The 16,452-nt window shown below is 48.4% G+C and overlaps 1 protein-coding gene across 1 annotated transcript in view; it reads left to right on the forward strand.

The window, feature by feature from the left end:
* Positions 1 to 352: 352 nt before the first annotated feature.
* FKBP15 (FKBP prolyl isomerase family member 15) overlaps positions 353 to 16,452 on the forward strand; it is a 43,986-nt gene continuing 27,886 nt past the window's right edge. Inside the window, exons 1-12 of the mRNA XM_068133983.2 lie at positions 353 to 566; positions 1,385 to 1,479; positions 1,606 to 1,753; positions 4,007 to 4,076; positions 4,833 to 4,907; positions 5,158 to 5,256; positions 5,460 to 5,612; positions 6,173 to 6,241; positions 6,321 to 6,464; positions 6,676 to 6,818; positions 6,935 to 6,986; positions 10,932 to 11,051. Of these exons, the coding sequence (XP_067990084.2) occupies positions 505 to 566; positions 1,385 to 1,479; positions 1,606 to 1,753; positions 4,007 to 4,076; positions 4,833 to 4,907; positions 5,158 to 5,256; positions 5,460 to 5,612; positions 6,173 to 6,241; positions 6,321 to 6,464; positions 6,676 to 6,818; positions 6,935 to 6,986; positions 10,932 to 11,051 (1,230 nt within the window). The 5' untranslated portion in view covers positions 353 to 504. The remainder of the gene's footprint in view (positions 567 to 1,384; positions 1,480 to 1,605; positions 1,754 to 4,006; positions 4,077 to 4,832; positions 4,908 to 5,157; positions 5,257 to 5,459; positions 5,613 to 6,172; positions 6,242 to 6,320; positions 6,465 to 6,675; positions 6,819 to 6,934; positions 6,987 to 10,931; positions 11,052 to 16,452) is intronic.

Below are 16,452 nucleotides of genomic sequence, written 5' to 3' on the forward strand. Positions count from 1 at the left end.
GATCTCCTCCGGTACATATGAAAAAGATCCTCGAGAGCAGTTTCCACTTTGCCTGTAGTTTGTTTACAAAATGATCGGCATGCCAATATGGCCGCCTGACCACTTCCGCTGGCTTCACTTCAAGGGCCTCATTGATCCTCCATATTTATTCTAGCATTTTTGTGGCGAAACAGAACAGCATCTCGGAGGATGAAATCTAAGAAACGGGAATGAGTCACATTAGGTAAAGGAATTCCATCCGACGAATCATCATGATAGAAAAACGAACGAGAAATGATGCTCCCCTCCCCTCCTATTTGCGGAAGCGAATGTGAGCTCGAGTCGTAAAGCGGCGCTGTTTTACGGCACCAGCGTACGTATCAGCGCGGGTCGCAAAGCTGACGGTTTTACGGCATCAGCTGCATTGCTCGTGATTGCAGTTTGGCCCAGTGTGCCTAGCGCCCTAGACTGTATGTGTAGTGAAGAGGTGATGTTATAATTGTGGTTTGATTAATAACCTCATCTATGTTCGGAGTCGCCGGTGATGATGAAGATGACTTTGCGGACTTTAAATTGCCCGCGAGTGGGTGAGCAATTCACACCTTTTTATTCTCACCACGGTGTTTACCTGAACTTTTCAATCATTGACTAAACATTGATTTGTGTTGTACCGGATAATTGTCCAGATACGCAATGTGTGTGCAGCACTTAATATATCCGCTTCTTCTTCTTCTTAATATAATACTTCTCCAGTCTCCAACTTCCTTAAAGCTCTAACGCTTTAATTTACGTTACTTATAATACAAGGTAATTCATCGTTATTTTCAAAAAAAGAAAATTTATGTGCCCATCTTTTTATTACGTACACGTACTTGGTGTCGTAGGGAGGGTTGTATCGAATCCAGACGAATGACGTCACTACGTGCTTACCTCAAAAACATTTTGTGGTAAAACGAAGGTACTAGTATGATGTAAAACTTTTTAGGGTTTGTTGGGAACAAATAAAATGTGATGACGGAATTCTCTTGGTTATTACAATGCAGTTTGGTTCGCAGCAGTTTACTCGAGTCTCTCTATGCCACCTGCTCTTAGTTTTGCAAACAGGATGTGGAAACAAGATGGCGGATCGAAGGCCGAATTATTTCCCCAGAATTCCTTGCGGTAAAGATGTTCTGATGTCAATAAGTGATAGAACCACTGATAAAATTATAAAAGGAGAAATGGAGAAGGGTGAAGAGGTAGGTGTAAAAGAGAGAGAATAAAATATTGTGACTGGAATTGGGGGGAAGGAGGGAGAGGAGGGGGTGAAATGACATGAAGACAAATGTCTTTTTTTTATTTATTATTATCATCATATATATTCATGGTTTGTGCAGGTATATCTGTCCTGCCCTTGCGTTTGTAGATCCCGACTTTCATCTCTGTTTGAGTCGGACGCAGTCGTTGGACAAAATGCAGGCGAGACATTTCGTTTCCAAGCACCAAAGCAGCCCAAAGCGGGTGAGCTAGGAAATACTTGCGGGGGACATGCACCGTTCAATTGCTTCCTTTTTATATGCGCTGAATACAAAGTGCTCGATATTCGAACTGTACAGAAAGGGTAAATAGATTGTTGTCCGTCCGCAGGTAAAGATACCAGCAGAACTGGTCCAGCGCTCGGGCAACAAGATCTCAAGCCTGAAGGCGACTATAAGGAAGGCAGCAAGAGTGCTGCGAAGCCAGCAGCAGCTTCTAGCAACGTGTTGCATGCTGTCCCGGTCCATGCATTTCTCTTGTGCGTTTGAAATGCCTGGAAATCCCAGTTTGCTCATTGGGAATGATGTGATCTGAAAGTTTGAATGCAATTTTTTTTTTTTTTGTATACAGAGTCGAGGCTCGTGAAAGAGCTAACATTTATCAAACAAACAAATCAAACAAACAAGTAAACAAAGTATATAAAAATGGGAGCGGTTGACAAGATGGGGAGAGAAGGGGAGGAAGCACACAAACACAACATTTGAGGGCAGGGACATCGGGAGATGTGTGGGAGGCAGAGGGTCTGGGGGGAGGCAGGATAGGTATAAAACGCAAGGACACCAAGGACTTCCAGGAAAGAAGACAAAAGTCACCTCAAAAAAGTGGATTGGGGGGGAAATTAGCGGGGGTAGAAAAGATCAAGGTTTTGGATTGGGGAAGATAAGAGATGGTGGTGAACAGCCGTTTTAAAGACCTGGAGGGAGGAGTGGGATTGAAAAGAGTGAGGGAGTTTGTTCCAGAGGCGGGAGAAAAGAGGAATGAAGGAGTGAAGGTGAGCAGAGAGTCTTGATTTTGGCAGTTTAACCATAAGAGGGTTGCAGGCAAATCTTGTGCGACCTGCAGGAATATTTGGGGGACAGAGCCCAGAGAGAGCTGGGGCAGCAGGGCCAGAGAGGAGTCGGTAGAAGACGGAAAGACCACCAACCTGCCTGTGGTGAGTAAGTGAAAGGCCATCGGAGATAGCGTCATCGCGGGAGATTCCAATGATTCTGAACGCTTTGGTTTCAACAGCGTGAAGACGAGCTAGGTGTGAGGCAGGAGCACCAGCCCAGAGGGGAGAGCAGTATTCCATTGAGCTGCGGATGAAATCCTTGTATGTGGTGAGGAGCTCAGGTGTGCTAAGGAAGGACTTCGCACGACGGAGGATGCCCAGTCGGCGACTGGCTTTGGAGGCCAGATTTGAAATGTGGTTTTCCCAGGAGAGATCATGGCAGATAGTGAGACCCAAAAGCTTGAGTGACAGAACTTCTTGGAGAGGATTATTCAGAAAGTGGATGGGAGGGTTGTCCAGTCGGTCTTTTCGGAGAGACATCGTAAGAGTGTGAGATTTGTCAGGATTGAAAGACATGTTCCACTTGTTTGCCCAGTCTGTGATTTTGTCCAGGTCTGCAGAGAGTGAGGAGGCTGCAGACTGCCGATCTGAGGGATGAAGAATGGAGCGACAGAGAGTGGAGTCATCAGCAAAGAGATAGAGAGGATTTTCAAGAGAGTCAGAGAGATCATTGATGAAGACCAGAAAAAGCACAGGGCCCAGAACACTGCCTTGGGGAACTCCAGCCTGAACAGGAAGTTGCTCTAGTCGCTGAACGAACCCACATGGTTTTTGGGGGATGTGGTGGGGGCAGGAGCAGGAGGAGGAGGATAATAAAAATGTCTGATTCTCAAGCGACAATAGCGACCCTCACCCCCCCCCCCCCCTGGGAGTGGGTTTGACCCTTTCACACTTCGTTCCCTTGGGACGGGGAACGTGAAGTTGGGGCAGAAATGTGGTATTTTTGGCCATGGTGTCGGCGATAGCTCGCCTACTCTTTGCGAAGGCCACCATACGATCTTTAATGTCCACTGATGAATGCTGGCAGATGGGGCTCCTAGTTTAACGTCCATCCGAGGGGTGGTACACACACTGATGAATGGCTCTGCCTGTGAAATACCAGGGTGAGAGTTTATAGCCAGGTTGGGATTTGAACCCAGGCTAGACAGCTTAGAGGTGAGTGTGTGTACCTCAAGGCCATCCTGCCAGCCCAAAAATCAAGACCCCTTTGTGCATTTCATTTTTGATTTTTATTGAAAATACAAGATAAATCCCAATAGTTTTTGATTATAAGTGGAAGGCTTGCCTCTAAAAATTTCCGAACCATCGGTGTCAAATACTCAGATAAGAATGATAGTTGCATGTTGAATTCACTTGAGATTTTCCAAGAAAAGACCTCACCAAACAATACAGCAATTCTTTGTCTGGTGGCATCACTGGAGGCCTCGCTGTTTTATTTGATGTCCTGTAGCTGCTCAGAGTAGGATTTTGGATCCACTCTGAACAGAGTGTGTGAGATTGGATTGCATTTTTGAGAAAGGCCAGGGCTTTGGATCATTTCCACGGATTGATTAGCAATGGATGGAGTTCCCCCTCCCGTGAGGTGTTTGTTCTTTCCTCGTCATCGTAATAAGGATTATGCGCAGCATTTCACAATTAATGCTTGTTTGCATTATACTTTACTTTGTGTTGTCTGCTTAGTGTAAACGGACAGTACAATGCACAAGGGCGTCTCGGCGCTGCGGTCGTTGGAAACTTCTCGATACGAGAGGTGAGCCGTAGACCGTGGCCTACATGAAACCTTTTGATGGAGATGTGTGGCTGAATTGGATATTCTCACAACGAACACAACACAACAACATGCATTTTAAAGGCCATTTTCCCTGCTAGAGCGGGGGTTAGCCTTGCGGTCCCCATGACAATCTTCTCCATTTTGCCCTATTTTCTGCATCTCCCCTTGTTAACCCCCTTGCACGCATTTCTTCTTCCACCATCTTCAGCCAAGTCTTTCTCGGTCTTCCCCGTCCTCTACTTCCTTCTACATTCATTTCCATCACTCTTCTCAACCAGTCACTTTCATCCTTCCTCAACACATGACCAAACCATCTCAACCTGTTCCTCTTCACAGCATCAATCACAGGCTCTATTCCCATCCTCTTTCGCAATTCATCATTTGTCTTCCTCTCTCTCAACGACACTCCACACATCCACCGAACCATTCGCATTTCCACCCTTTCCAGCCTTCGTTGCTGCTCTACGTTCATTACCCATGTCTCGCTCCCATAAATCACAACACTTCTCACACAATTCATTCTCATTCTCACATTCACACATTCTCACATCTCACATTCATCTCATTCTCACAATCAATCAATTTATTTGAACTCTCTTGTACTGGACAAGATTTGCTACATATATGTGTGTACAAATATGAAACAGTTGCCGAGCAACGTCGGCCTTGGTCTTGTTTTTTGTCCCACTTTTAAAACGTTTTGTTTTGTTCCTCCTTCCCGCTTGCATGGGACAGTACAAGCTGTGGTTGTACGTGACGCAGCAGCGACCAATTACCATGGCTCACATTCATCCGGATTTTACTCTTGCAGTATGCTTACCCCCGCCCAATCCCACTCTTTAAGCATCTGCCTTTATATATCCCCCTTCTCTTTCCACCTGTACCATGGTAACCTCTCATTGGTCCTCTTTTGTTGCCCTTCGCTGTGTAATCCACCTGTTATCGATCATGTCTCCTTGCTTTTCCATTATTTTTTTCCCTCTTTATTAACATGCCGAGACGAGTTTGGACCATCTTTCTGATCCTTGCCCTAATCCTAGCCATTGGCCTGTGGCTGCAGGTGCAGAAGGACCACTACTGCAGTTTCCATGACGATAATCGGCAACCATGGTCTCTTCTGTTCCCGTCACACACAGCTGTTTGTGAATTTGTTACACAGGTGTGGCATCTGGTCTCTGGTAGTGGGTAACAAAAAATGAAAGGTGTATGCATATAAATTTACAAATGTTTGCATTATGTTGGAGGCAACCTTATCATCTGTACTTTTGAAATGTTTTTGTAAAATTTAGAGATCCTATTGATAAAAGGGTTGCTTCATTCTCATTGACCCACTATGTTGGGTCTTCGTTGCTCTCTTTGTAGGTTTGTTTAGCACGCTGGTTCAGTTCCTACCAGGAAATGAACCAACCAATGACACAGGATCTCGCTCAAGGGGAAGGGCCCACGATTGAAGAGGGTGACACTGTTGAGGTGGAGTTCACTGGCTGGCTGCTGGGTAATGGAAAACTGGGAAAAGTAAGGATTTATCAAGAAATTGAAGAATTTTAAACATCTTCCCATCTTATCCCTATATGATGTGCATTCTGCCACCCTTCCCCCACCGTTTTTTGCTACTTGCCCCACTCTTTCTGCTATCTCCCTCTCAACATCCTCCCCATTCTTTCCCCACTCTCCCCTTTAGTGCGAGCGTCATATACAACTTTCAGGATTGGTTGGGAACAGATAAAATGTAATGCCAGAGTTGTTGGTTATTACAATGCAGTTTGGTTCCAGCAGTTTACTCCTCTGTGTCACCTGCTCTGTTAGCATTGCAAACAGGATGTGGAAAGAAGATGGTGGATTGAAGCCTGAATTTTTTCCCCCAGAATTCCGTGCTAAAGATGTTATGTTCACTGATAAAATTATAAAAGGGGAAATGGTGAAGGATGAGGAGGAAGGAGAAAAAAGAAAGAGTGTACTATCATTTAAGTCAAAATGTTTACAGCTGGATATTCTGTTCCATTTATATCAGACAGGAGGTTGTCGGACCCAAGATGTGCATTCTGTAATGTGTATTTTTTTTTCTGGTTTGTTAGGTTTTTGATGGGAACTCGGACAAGGAGAAAGGATTCCGCTTTCACTTGGGAAAAGGAAAAGTGTTGAAGGTCAGCGTAGTGTAAATAGTGTACAGTGTCATGGCACAGTGCATGCCGTGTTATTACAGTGATGTGCCGTGGTATGCAGGGCTGGGACAAGGGTGTTCTGGGAATGAGAAAGCATGGTCAGCGCCTGGTTCTGGTACCTTCGAGCCTTGGTTACGGAGCGCAGGGCCTTGCAGGCCACGTGCCACCCAATGCAAACCTTGCCTACAATATCCTTATCAAACGGGTATTACAAGCATCACCGGCATCCTTTTATTCTCGCACGTCTTTGTCAGAGTTGCACAATCACACCCTCTTCTGCCAAGCATAATGTGCTGAAAACTACCTGCAGCCAAAGGAATAAACCAGTTTGGGAAGCATAGACCTGCATGTATCCCCACTACCCTCCTTTACCCTCTTTTAAAAATAGTTCATCAATTCCTCTCTCCTACCCATAGTGCCGATCAAGGAAAAATGGTTCTTCTGACAAGCAGAGTACCAGCTCCCTGGAGTCGGCCACGCCATCCCCTGTGCCAACGACCTTTGAGCAGCAGACTGAGAGTCTGCTGGTTCCACCAATGACAGGGCCGAGTACACCAGGGTGGGACTTCCTGTACAGTCATTCCTCGGAAACCCCGGTGCCCAAGCTTGCAACTGTCATTGATCATCACGTGAACTTGGTGTGGAGGTCTCTTATCTTTTGTGTTGTTCCTGCAGGTCGGATGACAGTGTACGTTCGCGTTCGCAATCCCTCAGTGAGCAGCTCAAGGTACGTTGACCACCATGGTTTGGCTCACAAAATAACTCGCTCATTTGATTTGTTCATTCTTTTGTCACCAGCGGCTAGGGTGTCAGCTTAGGATCCTAGGATCCTGGGTTCGAAACCCGGTCGATCGCTGAATTAACGCCAGGGGGGTTGACTCAGCCTGTCATCCTTCCGAGGTCGGCTAATTGAGTACCAGTTCACTGGTAATTCCCTGCTTGTCGTTAAAGGCGGCAAAAAGGGTTGGCGTCAGGAAGGGCATCCGGCCGTAAAACATTGCTTCAAAAAGGGGACCGAAAAACAACAACTACCACGGTTCCCGAAAAAGGCCAACCCCCGCCTGCGGGGAAAAATGGCCTCTAAAGGTGGTTTTTTATTCTTTTGTCACCAGCTCTGAGGCCTTCACATTCTCATGGTCATCCTTCAATTCGTCAAAAGGTAATTTGTCCCTTTTGTAGCAAAATCCCGTTTTACTGACAAAAAAATCTGGACCCATGAGTTGCAATACAGGAAACTCGTGATGGAAACAAGATCTTGATGGAAAAACCCAAACCAAGGTTTTTATTTTTGTGGCAATTTTAAATCCTAATTCACAAAATGTTAAAATGAATACTCAACATTTGTGACACTTTTAAACAACACCACCAAAACGGGTCTGATCAGACGGATGTGCAGAAGGAAAGAATAGATAGAGAAAATGGGATTTTCAAACCCAAGAATAAATGGGATTTTGGGATTGGGATTTTCAAATTCAAACATACAGACTTGGCATTTAATATGGAATATTTTTTTTGTGGGGGTGAACTTACTTTTCAAGATGTCTTAGAACCAAAAGTTCATTGGAATTATGTTGAAATGATTCTAGATTTTGTTAATGTGACCTTTAAAAGAAACAAAAACCACATTTGACATTTCGAAACAAATAAATTGATCCTTGAAAGTGATGTAAACTGATATCGAACTCAATTCATGGACAGTACTGTGTTAAACTTCTGTACGTTTTCCAGAAGTATCTCTTTATTTTACACATTAGCCAAATTTTTTTTAACAAAAACAAAAGTTAAATTACGACTCTGATTACGGACAGTAAAATTACAGTTCAGTACTTCGTGTAACCCCCACGAGCATTCAGGAGAGCACGTACACGTCGAGGCATGCTGTTCACGAGATTTGCCAAGGTTTGGACAGGAATCGCTTGCCATGCAGTGACAATAGCCTGCTGCAATTCACGCACAGAGGCAGGCTGCTGGTCCAAGTTGTCGATTTGACGCGTTAATTCTGCCCACAAGTTCTCTATCGGATTCATATCCGGGGACATGGCAGGCCACTCCATATGCTCCACACCACGGTCAGCAAGAAAGTGTTGGATCATGCGAGCACGATGAGGCCGTGCATTGTCATCTTGGAAGACAAAGTTTCCTCGAAAGGCTGCACGAGCAAATGGAAGCAATATTTCTTCCAGAATGGCCCTGTACTTGAACTGGTTCAGGTTTCCATTCAGAACAACCAGGTCAGTTTTGCCCCCTGCATGAAAAGCAGCCCAAACGGTCACCCCACCACCTCCAGCTTGGACTCTTGGCACTATACAATCTTTGTTGTAGGCTTCATGCACTTGTCTGCGCACTCGGACGTGGCCATCTTGACGATAGACCAGAAATCTAGACTCGTCGCTGAAGATCACGTGATTCCAGTGTCCTGGCTGCCATTTACGGTGCTCTCTGGCCCACTGCAATCGGCGCTGGTGGTGTTATCTGGTCAGGCGTGGCTTTCTCAGGGGACACCTGGCACGATAGCCTGCTTGAACCAGTCGTTGGTTGACTGGCCTTCTGGATACAGGCACATTTGTCAGTTGCTGCCACTCAGCCCTAAGCCGATTAGCTGACTTGATACGGCCATTGCTACTGGCCAACTTGATACGGCCAACTGGTGTTGGGCTAGCGGCTAGGGTGCCGGCTTAGGATCCTAGGATCCTGGGTTCGAATCCCGGTCGATCGCTGAATTAACGCCAGGGGGGTTGACTCAGCCTGTCATCCTTCCGAGGTCGGCTAATTGAGTACCAGTTCACTGGTAATTCCCTGTTTGTCGTTAAAGGTGGCAAAAAGGGTTGGCGTCAGGAAGGGCATCCGGCCGTAAAACATTGCTTCAAAAAGGGGACCAAAAAAACAACAACAACCATGGTTCCCGAAAAAGGCCAACCCCCGCTTTGCGGGGAAAGATGGCCTCTAAAGGTGGTTATTATACGGCCATTGCGGACTAACCGGTGCAGCTGGCGATCATCCCTCCTTGTGGTTCTGCGGGGACGTCCTGGCCTCGGTATTGGAGTAGGGACACCCCTCTGAGCATTTCGTTTCAGGATCTTTGACACCTGACCTTGAGTGATGCCATACTGCCGAGCAATAGCACGCTGTTTCATGCCGTAATTTCGTAAAGCCACCACTCCATGACAAACAGCATTGTCGAGTTGACGGACCATCTCCAGAGGAAGCGGCAATAGCTTTTGGAGATGTGCAGCAGTTGTTTTCCACTAATACAGAATGCAACAACCCTTGTATATCCGACTGTGAAGCCAATCATCAAATGCACCTGTCCGTACATTTTCCCACGCCACCTGTGATATAATCCTTTTGTTGACTTCTTGCTGCGACAGACAATCAGTGACATGGTTCTTTTAACAAATAAATCACCAAAGTGTAAAAGAAACTCACCAGATTGATACACTGAGTTAAGAAAGTAAACCCAAGTCAAGAAAAAAAAAATATTCCATATTAAATGCCAAGTCTGTAGATGGGATTTTGGGATTGGGATTTTCAAATTCAAACATAGATGGGATTTTGGGAGTGGGATTTTCAAAAACAAGGATAGCTGCTATTGTAGGATTCGGATTTTTGAATACAAGGATAAATGGGATTTTTGGATTGGGATTTTCAAACCCACTGATAAATGATCAAACACAATTCCATCACTTTCCCATCACAGACAGGTTGGTGGTTTCTCTGTCTTCTACTACTTCCTTTCTGGTCTTGCACCCTTTGCTCTTTCCATGGTACGTCCATTCCCAGGTTTCTGCAGGGCTCTCAGGATCCACCATCAACCCACTTCTGGTTAAAGTACCTAAATCCAGGATCACTGCTCATCTCCACTTATTCGATCCTATTTTTTCCCGCCTTTGGAACCAACTTCCTCATCCTCTTCAATCTCATTCATTCCTCCAGGTCTTCAAGACAGCTGTTCACCACCATCTCAGATTGTCCCCAATTCAAAATCATGATCTTTTCTACCCTCATTAACTTCTCTCCCCACCCCACAATCCCTCCTCTTTCCAAATTTCCAGTTTTCCCTCTTGAGTTTCCTTCTGTACCAATCCTGTCCACCCCATGCATCCTCTCCTGCCTCTCCTGCCTCCCATTCCTCCCCACACTTTTTATTCCGTTTGCATGCGTCTATTGTTCGTTTTACATCCTGCTATGTTCTAATCTGTTCAGTGTACTAGCTCTTCCACGAGCCTCAAATATGTACGTAAAAAATAAAAAATTTTTAAAAATGGGGCTTTGGGATTGGGAAGCTCCTCAATGCACCTCTCCTGGCCTGGACATTTAAAGCTTCTCCACACCCAGTGCATCATCCATTCGTCTTTGCTTTGAACGTAACACTCACGGCCTAGCCACTCAGATATTATCCCTACCAGGTAGTGTACATATTTGTGCTTCTTTTGAGTTGTTTAAATAAAATAATTGATATTGCAAACTCATTGAAGAGTAATGGTCTATGGAAGGTCTGCTCTACCTTGCTGTTGCCTATAATAAAGTACAAGGGATTTGTCTTTTCTTCTTTGGTAATTTCGGTCATTGTGTTATAATACGTAGATACCGAGTTAAACATTTGATAAACCTTTACCTGTGGGACAAGACTGTTCACGGGACTCACGTTTTTGTTTTGTTTTGTTTTCACAAGCATACAGACGCCACCAAGGCAACGCTGATCTCTCGCATGGCACGTGTGGGCCAGCCCATGTTGCCGCAACTACCCGCCCGGACATCCCCGCAGGACACCTGCAGTGACTCCGACACAGAGGTTGCTTTGGCAATCTGAAATGCTCGTTTACATTTGAAAACTCAAAAAATTATTGCATACGTACAATTTTTCCACCGATTGTAGTTCCTTGATTTTTGTCGAATCTCATTTTGTTGCCTTGTGCTTGTACAATTGCACACGTAACGCAGTCTGTCATATATATATATATATATATATATATATATATATATATATATATATATATATATATATATATATATATATATATATATATATATATATATATATTGTTGCGGATATGGGATTTGGCCTCCATCCATATCCGCTTGTAAATATTCCCCTATTTCCCCAATACTCCCCAACTATCCCCAATCCCCCATTCCCTAGTCCCATTGTCTGTAAACAACACTCTGTAGAACCGACCTTCCCCTTTTTCCCCCATTAAATGTCGTGCCCAGGTTCACCGCATCTCACGTAGACAACTATAGGACATCTTGCTAGTTATTCTTAGTCTATGTCAGTTAAGGACTCGTTTCCATTAATTCTGACTCTTCGTTGCACCAGAATGTGATTGTATGGCACCAGTAGTGAGTTTAGGACCTCCCCATACCTCCTCCCATCTTCCTCATGAAACAACAACAACAACAACAACAACTACAACAACAGCGCGCGGGGAGTGTGCGTCCTCACTCCGGCTCGGTTAGCCGCCATTGCCCATGTGCTCCAGGTTACCTCCAGGTTACGGGGTTACCACGAAGCGGCTGGCTGTCAGCTCCTCGTCAAGGGCGGAGCCCGGTAACCCCCCCCCCCCCGCACCCAATAAGAAGCGGCGGGCCGATTCCATCTGGGGCGGAGCTAACGAGCCGAGGGCGTGTCACTCCCCGCTGGATATACGCAGCCACTTACCGGACGTGACGAGAGATGCGCCCCCAGCTTGAAGAAGAACCAGTCGCCACCTCCGAGCGCTGAGAGACCTCCCTGCATCTTTCGGACCGTGTGGATCCTGTCCCTGAGCCAAGGTGCACCTTGTGCTGACCATCGACGACCTGCCCTTCCTTGCCATCAATCCCTGTGTGAGTCAGTTTTGTCCTGTTTATCTGTGGTCTGTCGGGGCTACTATAAGGCCGTGATTAAGTGCCCACCTTCCTATGCTGTCCCTCTTGTCCTTGTAATCTAAACGTTCCGCATATCCCATATTATAACCTCCTCCGGAGGTCTTGAGAACTGTACCCCTGGTGTCGTGTCATCTAACCCAGCTGTTGTGTCCTTTCCTTAATTGATTTAGCATAGCGCGACTCGGCCAACGTTCGAGTATAATCGGGTAAACTGTGCAGACGCGGTCATACCAAACCGCTCGGTAAACTAACATCCACAACCGCGTCTGTAACATTTGGTGTCGAGGAGTTGGATTCGGACCTGGGACTAAATTTGTTAGGCCCAAATTTTGGGACACCAATTGTACCATTAGGGTAACATTTGGTGTCGGGAAGTGGGATTCGATCCGGAGCGCGTTTCACGCGCTCGAAATTATAACGGCGAAATTTGATTTTGTTTTACGAAAATAAAAACCCGAATTTTGAAAGTCGCGCTATGGCAGACCAAGACGGCTGGGTTCCGGTAGAAGAGAGTGAGGCAGGGTCGATCCAGGACCAAATTGAGGGACAAGAGGAGAGCGAAGCAGTGAGGGTAGCAGATTCGCAAAATAGCGTCGTCGCGCACGAGGTATCAGACGCGCGAAATAGCGCCTCGCACATGGCCACGGTGCCCACGCCCGCGACCGTAGTAGCGCCGCTGGTAAATTTGGACCTTTTTTTCATACAAATGAAGGCCCTTATGGCCCAGAATAGCGAGAAAATGAGGGAGGAAATGAGGGCTCAGAGTGAGCAATTAGGGGTAATGGGAAACCAAATGAGGGCTCAGGGTGAGCGATTGGAGGGCCAAATGGGGGTAATGGGGAACCGGATGGATGCTCAGGGTGAGCGATTGGAGGGCCAAATGGGGTCCAATAGCGAGAAATTGAGGGATGACATGGGGGCCCAGATCGGGGGGTTAGGGAGTAGAATAGAGGGATTAGACAATAGATTAGGGGAAATACAGGAGGGGTTAATGGGGGTAGAAAACAGAATGGCCGTTCAGGAGAATCAAATGGAAGGGATGAAAAATGGGTTAGAGGGGTTAGAAAACAGTATGGAAGGCAAATTGAGGGACATGAGGGACCAAGCGGAAAGGGAAGTTAAACAAATGGGGCAGCAGATAGAGGAGGTCAGAATGGGGGTAGAAACCAAACTGGATGCTCACAGGGAGGAAATGGAGCAGATGAGGGTGGCATCTGGGCAGGAGATGCAAGTGATGGGAGAAGAGATCAGAAGAGGTGTGAGTGAGGAGGTCGGAGGAGTGCGCGAGGAGGTGAGGCACTGTAAGGAGCGCATGGAGAAGGAGGTGAGAAAGGGGACTGTAAAATTGCAAGGTGGTATAGAGGAGTTGACGCTGGGAGTAGAACAACTGACAGTGGGACAAAAGGAGTTGGGGGACCAGGTAAAGAAGAACACAGCGGTAATAGAGGGTTTAAAATCGACACAGAAGGAGATGAAAAAGGACGTAGGGGTAATTAAAAAAGAGTGTCAGACGGTACATGAGGACCTGACGAGGAAAATGAACAAAGTGGTAGAGGTGATGGAGGTTAAAGAGCGGGAGGTGCGGGAGCACATAGAAAAAAATTAAGTGGAGTTAGAGGAAGAACTTAAAGGGGCGCACGAGGAGATGAAGGAGGTGAAGCAGAAATTAGAAGAAGTGGAAGAAGGGGTGAGCGAAATTAAAAAGCGACGGAGAGAGGATAAGAAAGAGATAAAAGAGGAGGTAAAAGAATTGGTCCAAAGTCTGTGTTCGGATCGTGATGATGTGTTCATTAACCGGATGAGGGATTCGCAGGTGATGGAGGAGAAGCGAAGAGAAAGAGGACCCGGTGTAAGTGGTGACCAATATGGTCGTGCGTATGATGCGCCAGGTGATTTAATAAGCTTGGGGGTCGAGATAGACCCGGATGTTCGTGAGAGGCCAAGAGTGAGGTGTATGGCTGGTCCGGAGGGTATGGAACGAGAGGTGCGAGGTGTGGGTGAGCAAGGTTGTGGTGGTATGGAATGGGTAGCGGGTTGCGGAGGTGTGACCCATGCATCGACACCAACAGGGGTAGTTGTTGGAGGGACCGGGGAGGCACGAGAGCCCCTTGGGGGTAATGTACTGTGGGGGTTCGGCCCCGCGCTGACCCCGCAAGGGGCGACGCACGGGGTCCGGCAGGCGGGCAACGACTCGCATACGAGGTGGTCCCACAAGGTCCCACTCGCGCCGTATGACGGCAAGAGTGATCTACGCGCGTACCTGGCGCAGTTTGACTGTGTGTGTAAGGGCAACGGTTGGGGTGAGGACGAAGGTGGAGTACACCTGGTGGCCGCATTGCGCGGCGCGGCGGCGGAGGTGCTGACGGCATTACCAGCGGGTGCTCTCACCCTGCCAGCCCTCCGCGACGCCCTAATTAATCGATTCGGCATTGAACAGCAGAGCGAGCTTGTTAAAGCTCAGCTCGCGGTGCGAAAACGCAAGCCCCAGGAAGCCATCGGGGAACTTGCCCACGACATTCGCCGCGCAGTGGGGATCGCACATGCTAGCATGGCAGCGGATTCCCGGGAAAGCCTGGCGCTGGACCATTTTATCCAGGCCCTCCCGGATATTGAGCTCCGGCAACAGCTCGCCATGTGGCGCCCGCAGACTCTGAGCCAGGCGGCTGACGCTGCGGCCCGTTGGGAAGCAGCGAGGCCCCTGGCCCGGGGGGGCGAGCGTCTCGCAATGGCGGTCCGCCAGGTGGGACCCCCGATGGAGGGCGGACCCCTTAGGGGGCCCGCCCCCGACGTGGGTCCTGACCTGGCGGGCATGGTCCGGAGGCTGGTGGACCAGCGCCTGGCGGGACCTGGACCATGGCAGGCGGCCCCGGAGGTGGCCCGCGGTGGACCACGAGCGGGTAATCCAATTCGGACCTACAGGGGGGGAAATTTGGAATTCCGGAGGCAAGCACCTTATCAGGTGAGGTGCTATACTTGCAACCGTCTGGGTCACCTGGCACGGCACTGTCGAGCCACGCGCCGGGATGATCCCCGGCGGTTGAGGTCCTCAACTCCGCCCAGGGGGGAGCGGGTTAGCCGACCCCAGACATCCCCCCGCCAGACCCCGGGAAACTAGAAGGTGTCGGGCACGTAGGGCGGTGTTCGGCAGAAGAGGATGGAGGAGAGCCCTCATTGACGCGACAGGTCATTTATTGTGGCCAAATTGGAACCGGTAGCCTGACAATTAGATGCAAAATTGCCGGCGTGGGGGTAGACGCCGTAGTGGACACAGGAGCTAGCGCCACGATCATCAGCCCTGTGGTCCTTGATTCGAGCGCAGGTGGCTGGGATAAGATCCAGCGCCTGCAAAATTATAGTTTGCAACTTGCTACCGGGGTAACGGCCCCGATCATAGGGCGTGGTTCTGTGACCCTCAAGTTAGGGTCGGTAAGGAGGGAGATAGATGTTTGGGTGGCGGAGGTGTGCGACCCATGTTTAATAGGGTTGGATTTGTTGACTGCCAGCGGTTGTAAAATCGACTTGTGCCGGGGGATCCTGCAGGTGGGAGTAGAAGAGCTGCCGTTAGGGGGAGTGAGCACGGCCGAGAGAGCGGAGCTGGAGGCTTCCGAGGCCGTGACCATCCCCCCAAGGGCCGAGGCGATAGTGCCGGCCCGGTGGGCAGCTCGCCCAACGTGGCAGGAGTCCTGCAGCCTGGTCGAACCGGTGGCAGCGCAGTCCATACCGGGTTTAATCGTGGGCCGCACCCTTGTAAAAACGGACGGACCGGTAGTGGCCGTCCGAGTAATAAATATGAGTACAGAACCACGCACTATAGTAAGGGGCACGAGGGTAGCTGGCTGCACCCCAGTGGAGGAAGTCGCGACAGTGAGGGGCGAGAACGTCCAGCCGAGCCGACCCCGGGGGGAGCCTTCAATAAGAAGTAGGAATTGGCCCGATCCCATTTGCGAGATGGTAAATCGTAGTAGCGTAGAGTTGGGAGGTACCCAGAGGGAGGCCTTACACAAACTGGTTGGGTCCCATTTGGACCTCTTCTCCCTGTCCACCGAGGATATTGGACGTACGGGCCTGGTGAAACATCAGATCCACACCGGTGAGGCCCGGCCTATTCGTCAGGCCGCCCGACGGCTCCCTTGGAGCAAGAGGGCGGAAGCTGACGAGCAGGTTGAAAAAATGCTCGACGCAGGCGTGATCGAGCCCTCGGGAAGTCCTTGGATGTCACCTGTTGTGCTGGTCAAAAAGAAGGATGGGACCACGCGGTTCTGCGTGGACTATCGCCAGCTAAACAACGTGACACTCAAGGACTCATATCCCCTGCCAAGGATTGA

Source organism: Myxine glutinosa, chromosome 13 (genome assembly GCF_964187855.1).
Source record: "Myxine glutinosa chromosome 13, kmMyxGlut1.1, whole genome shotgun sequence".
Classification (NCBI taxonomy): Eukaryota; Metazoa; Chordata; class Myxini; order Myxiniformes; family Myxinidae; genus Myxine; species Myxine glutinosa.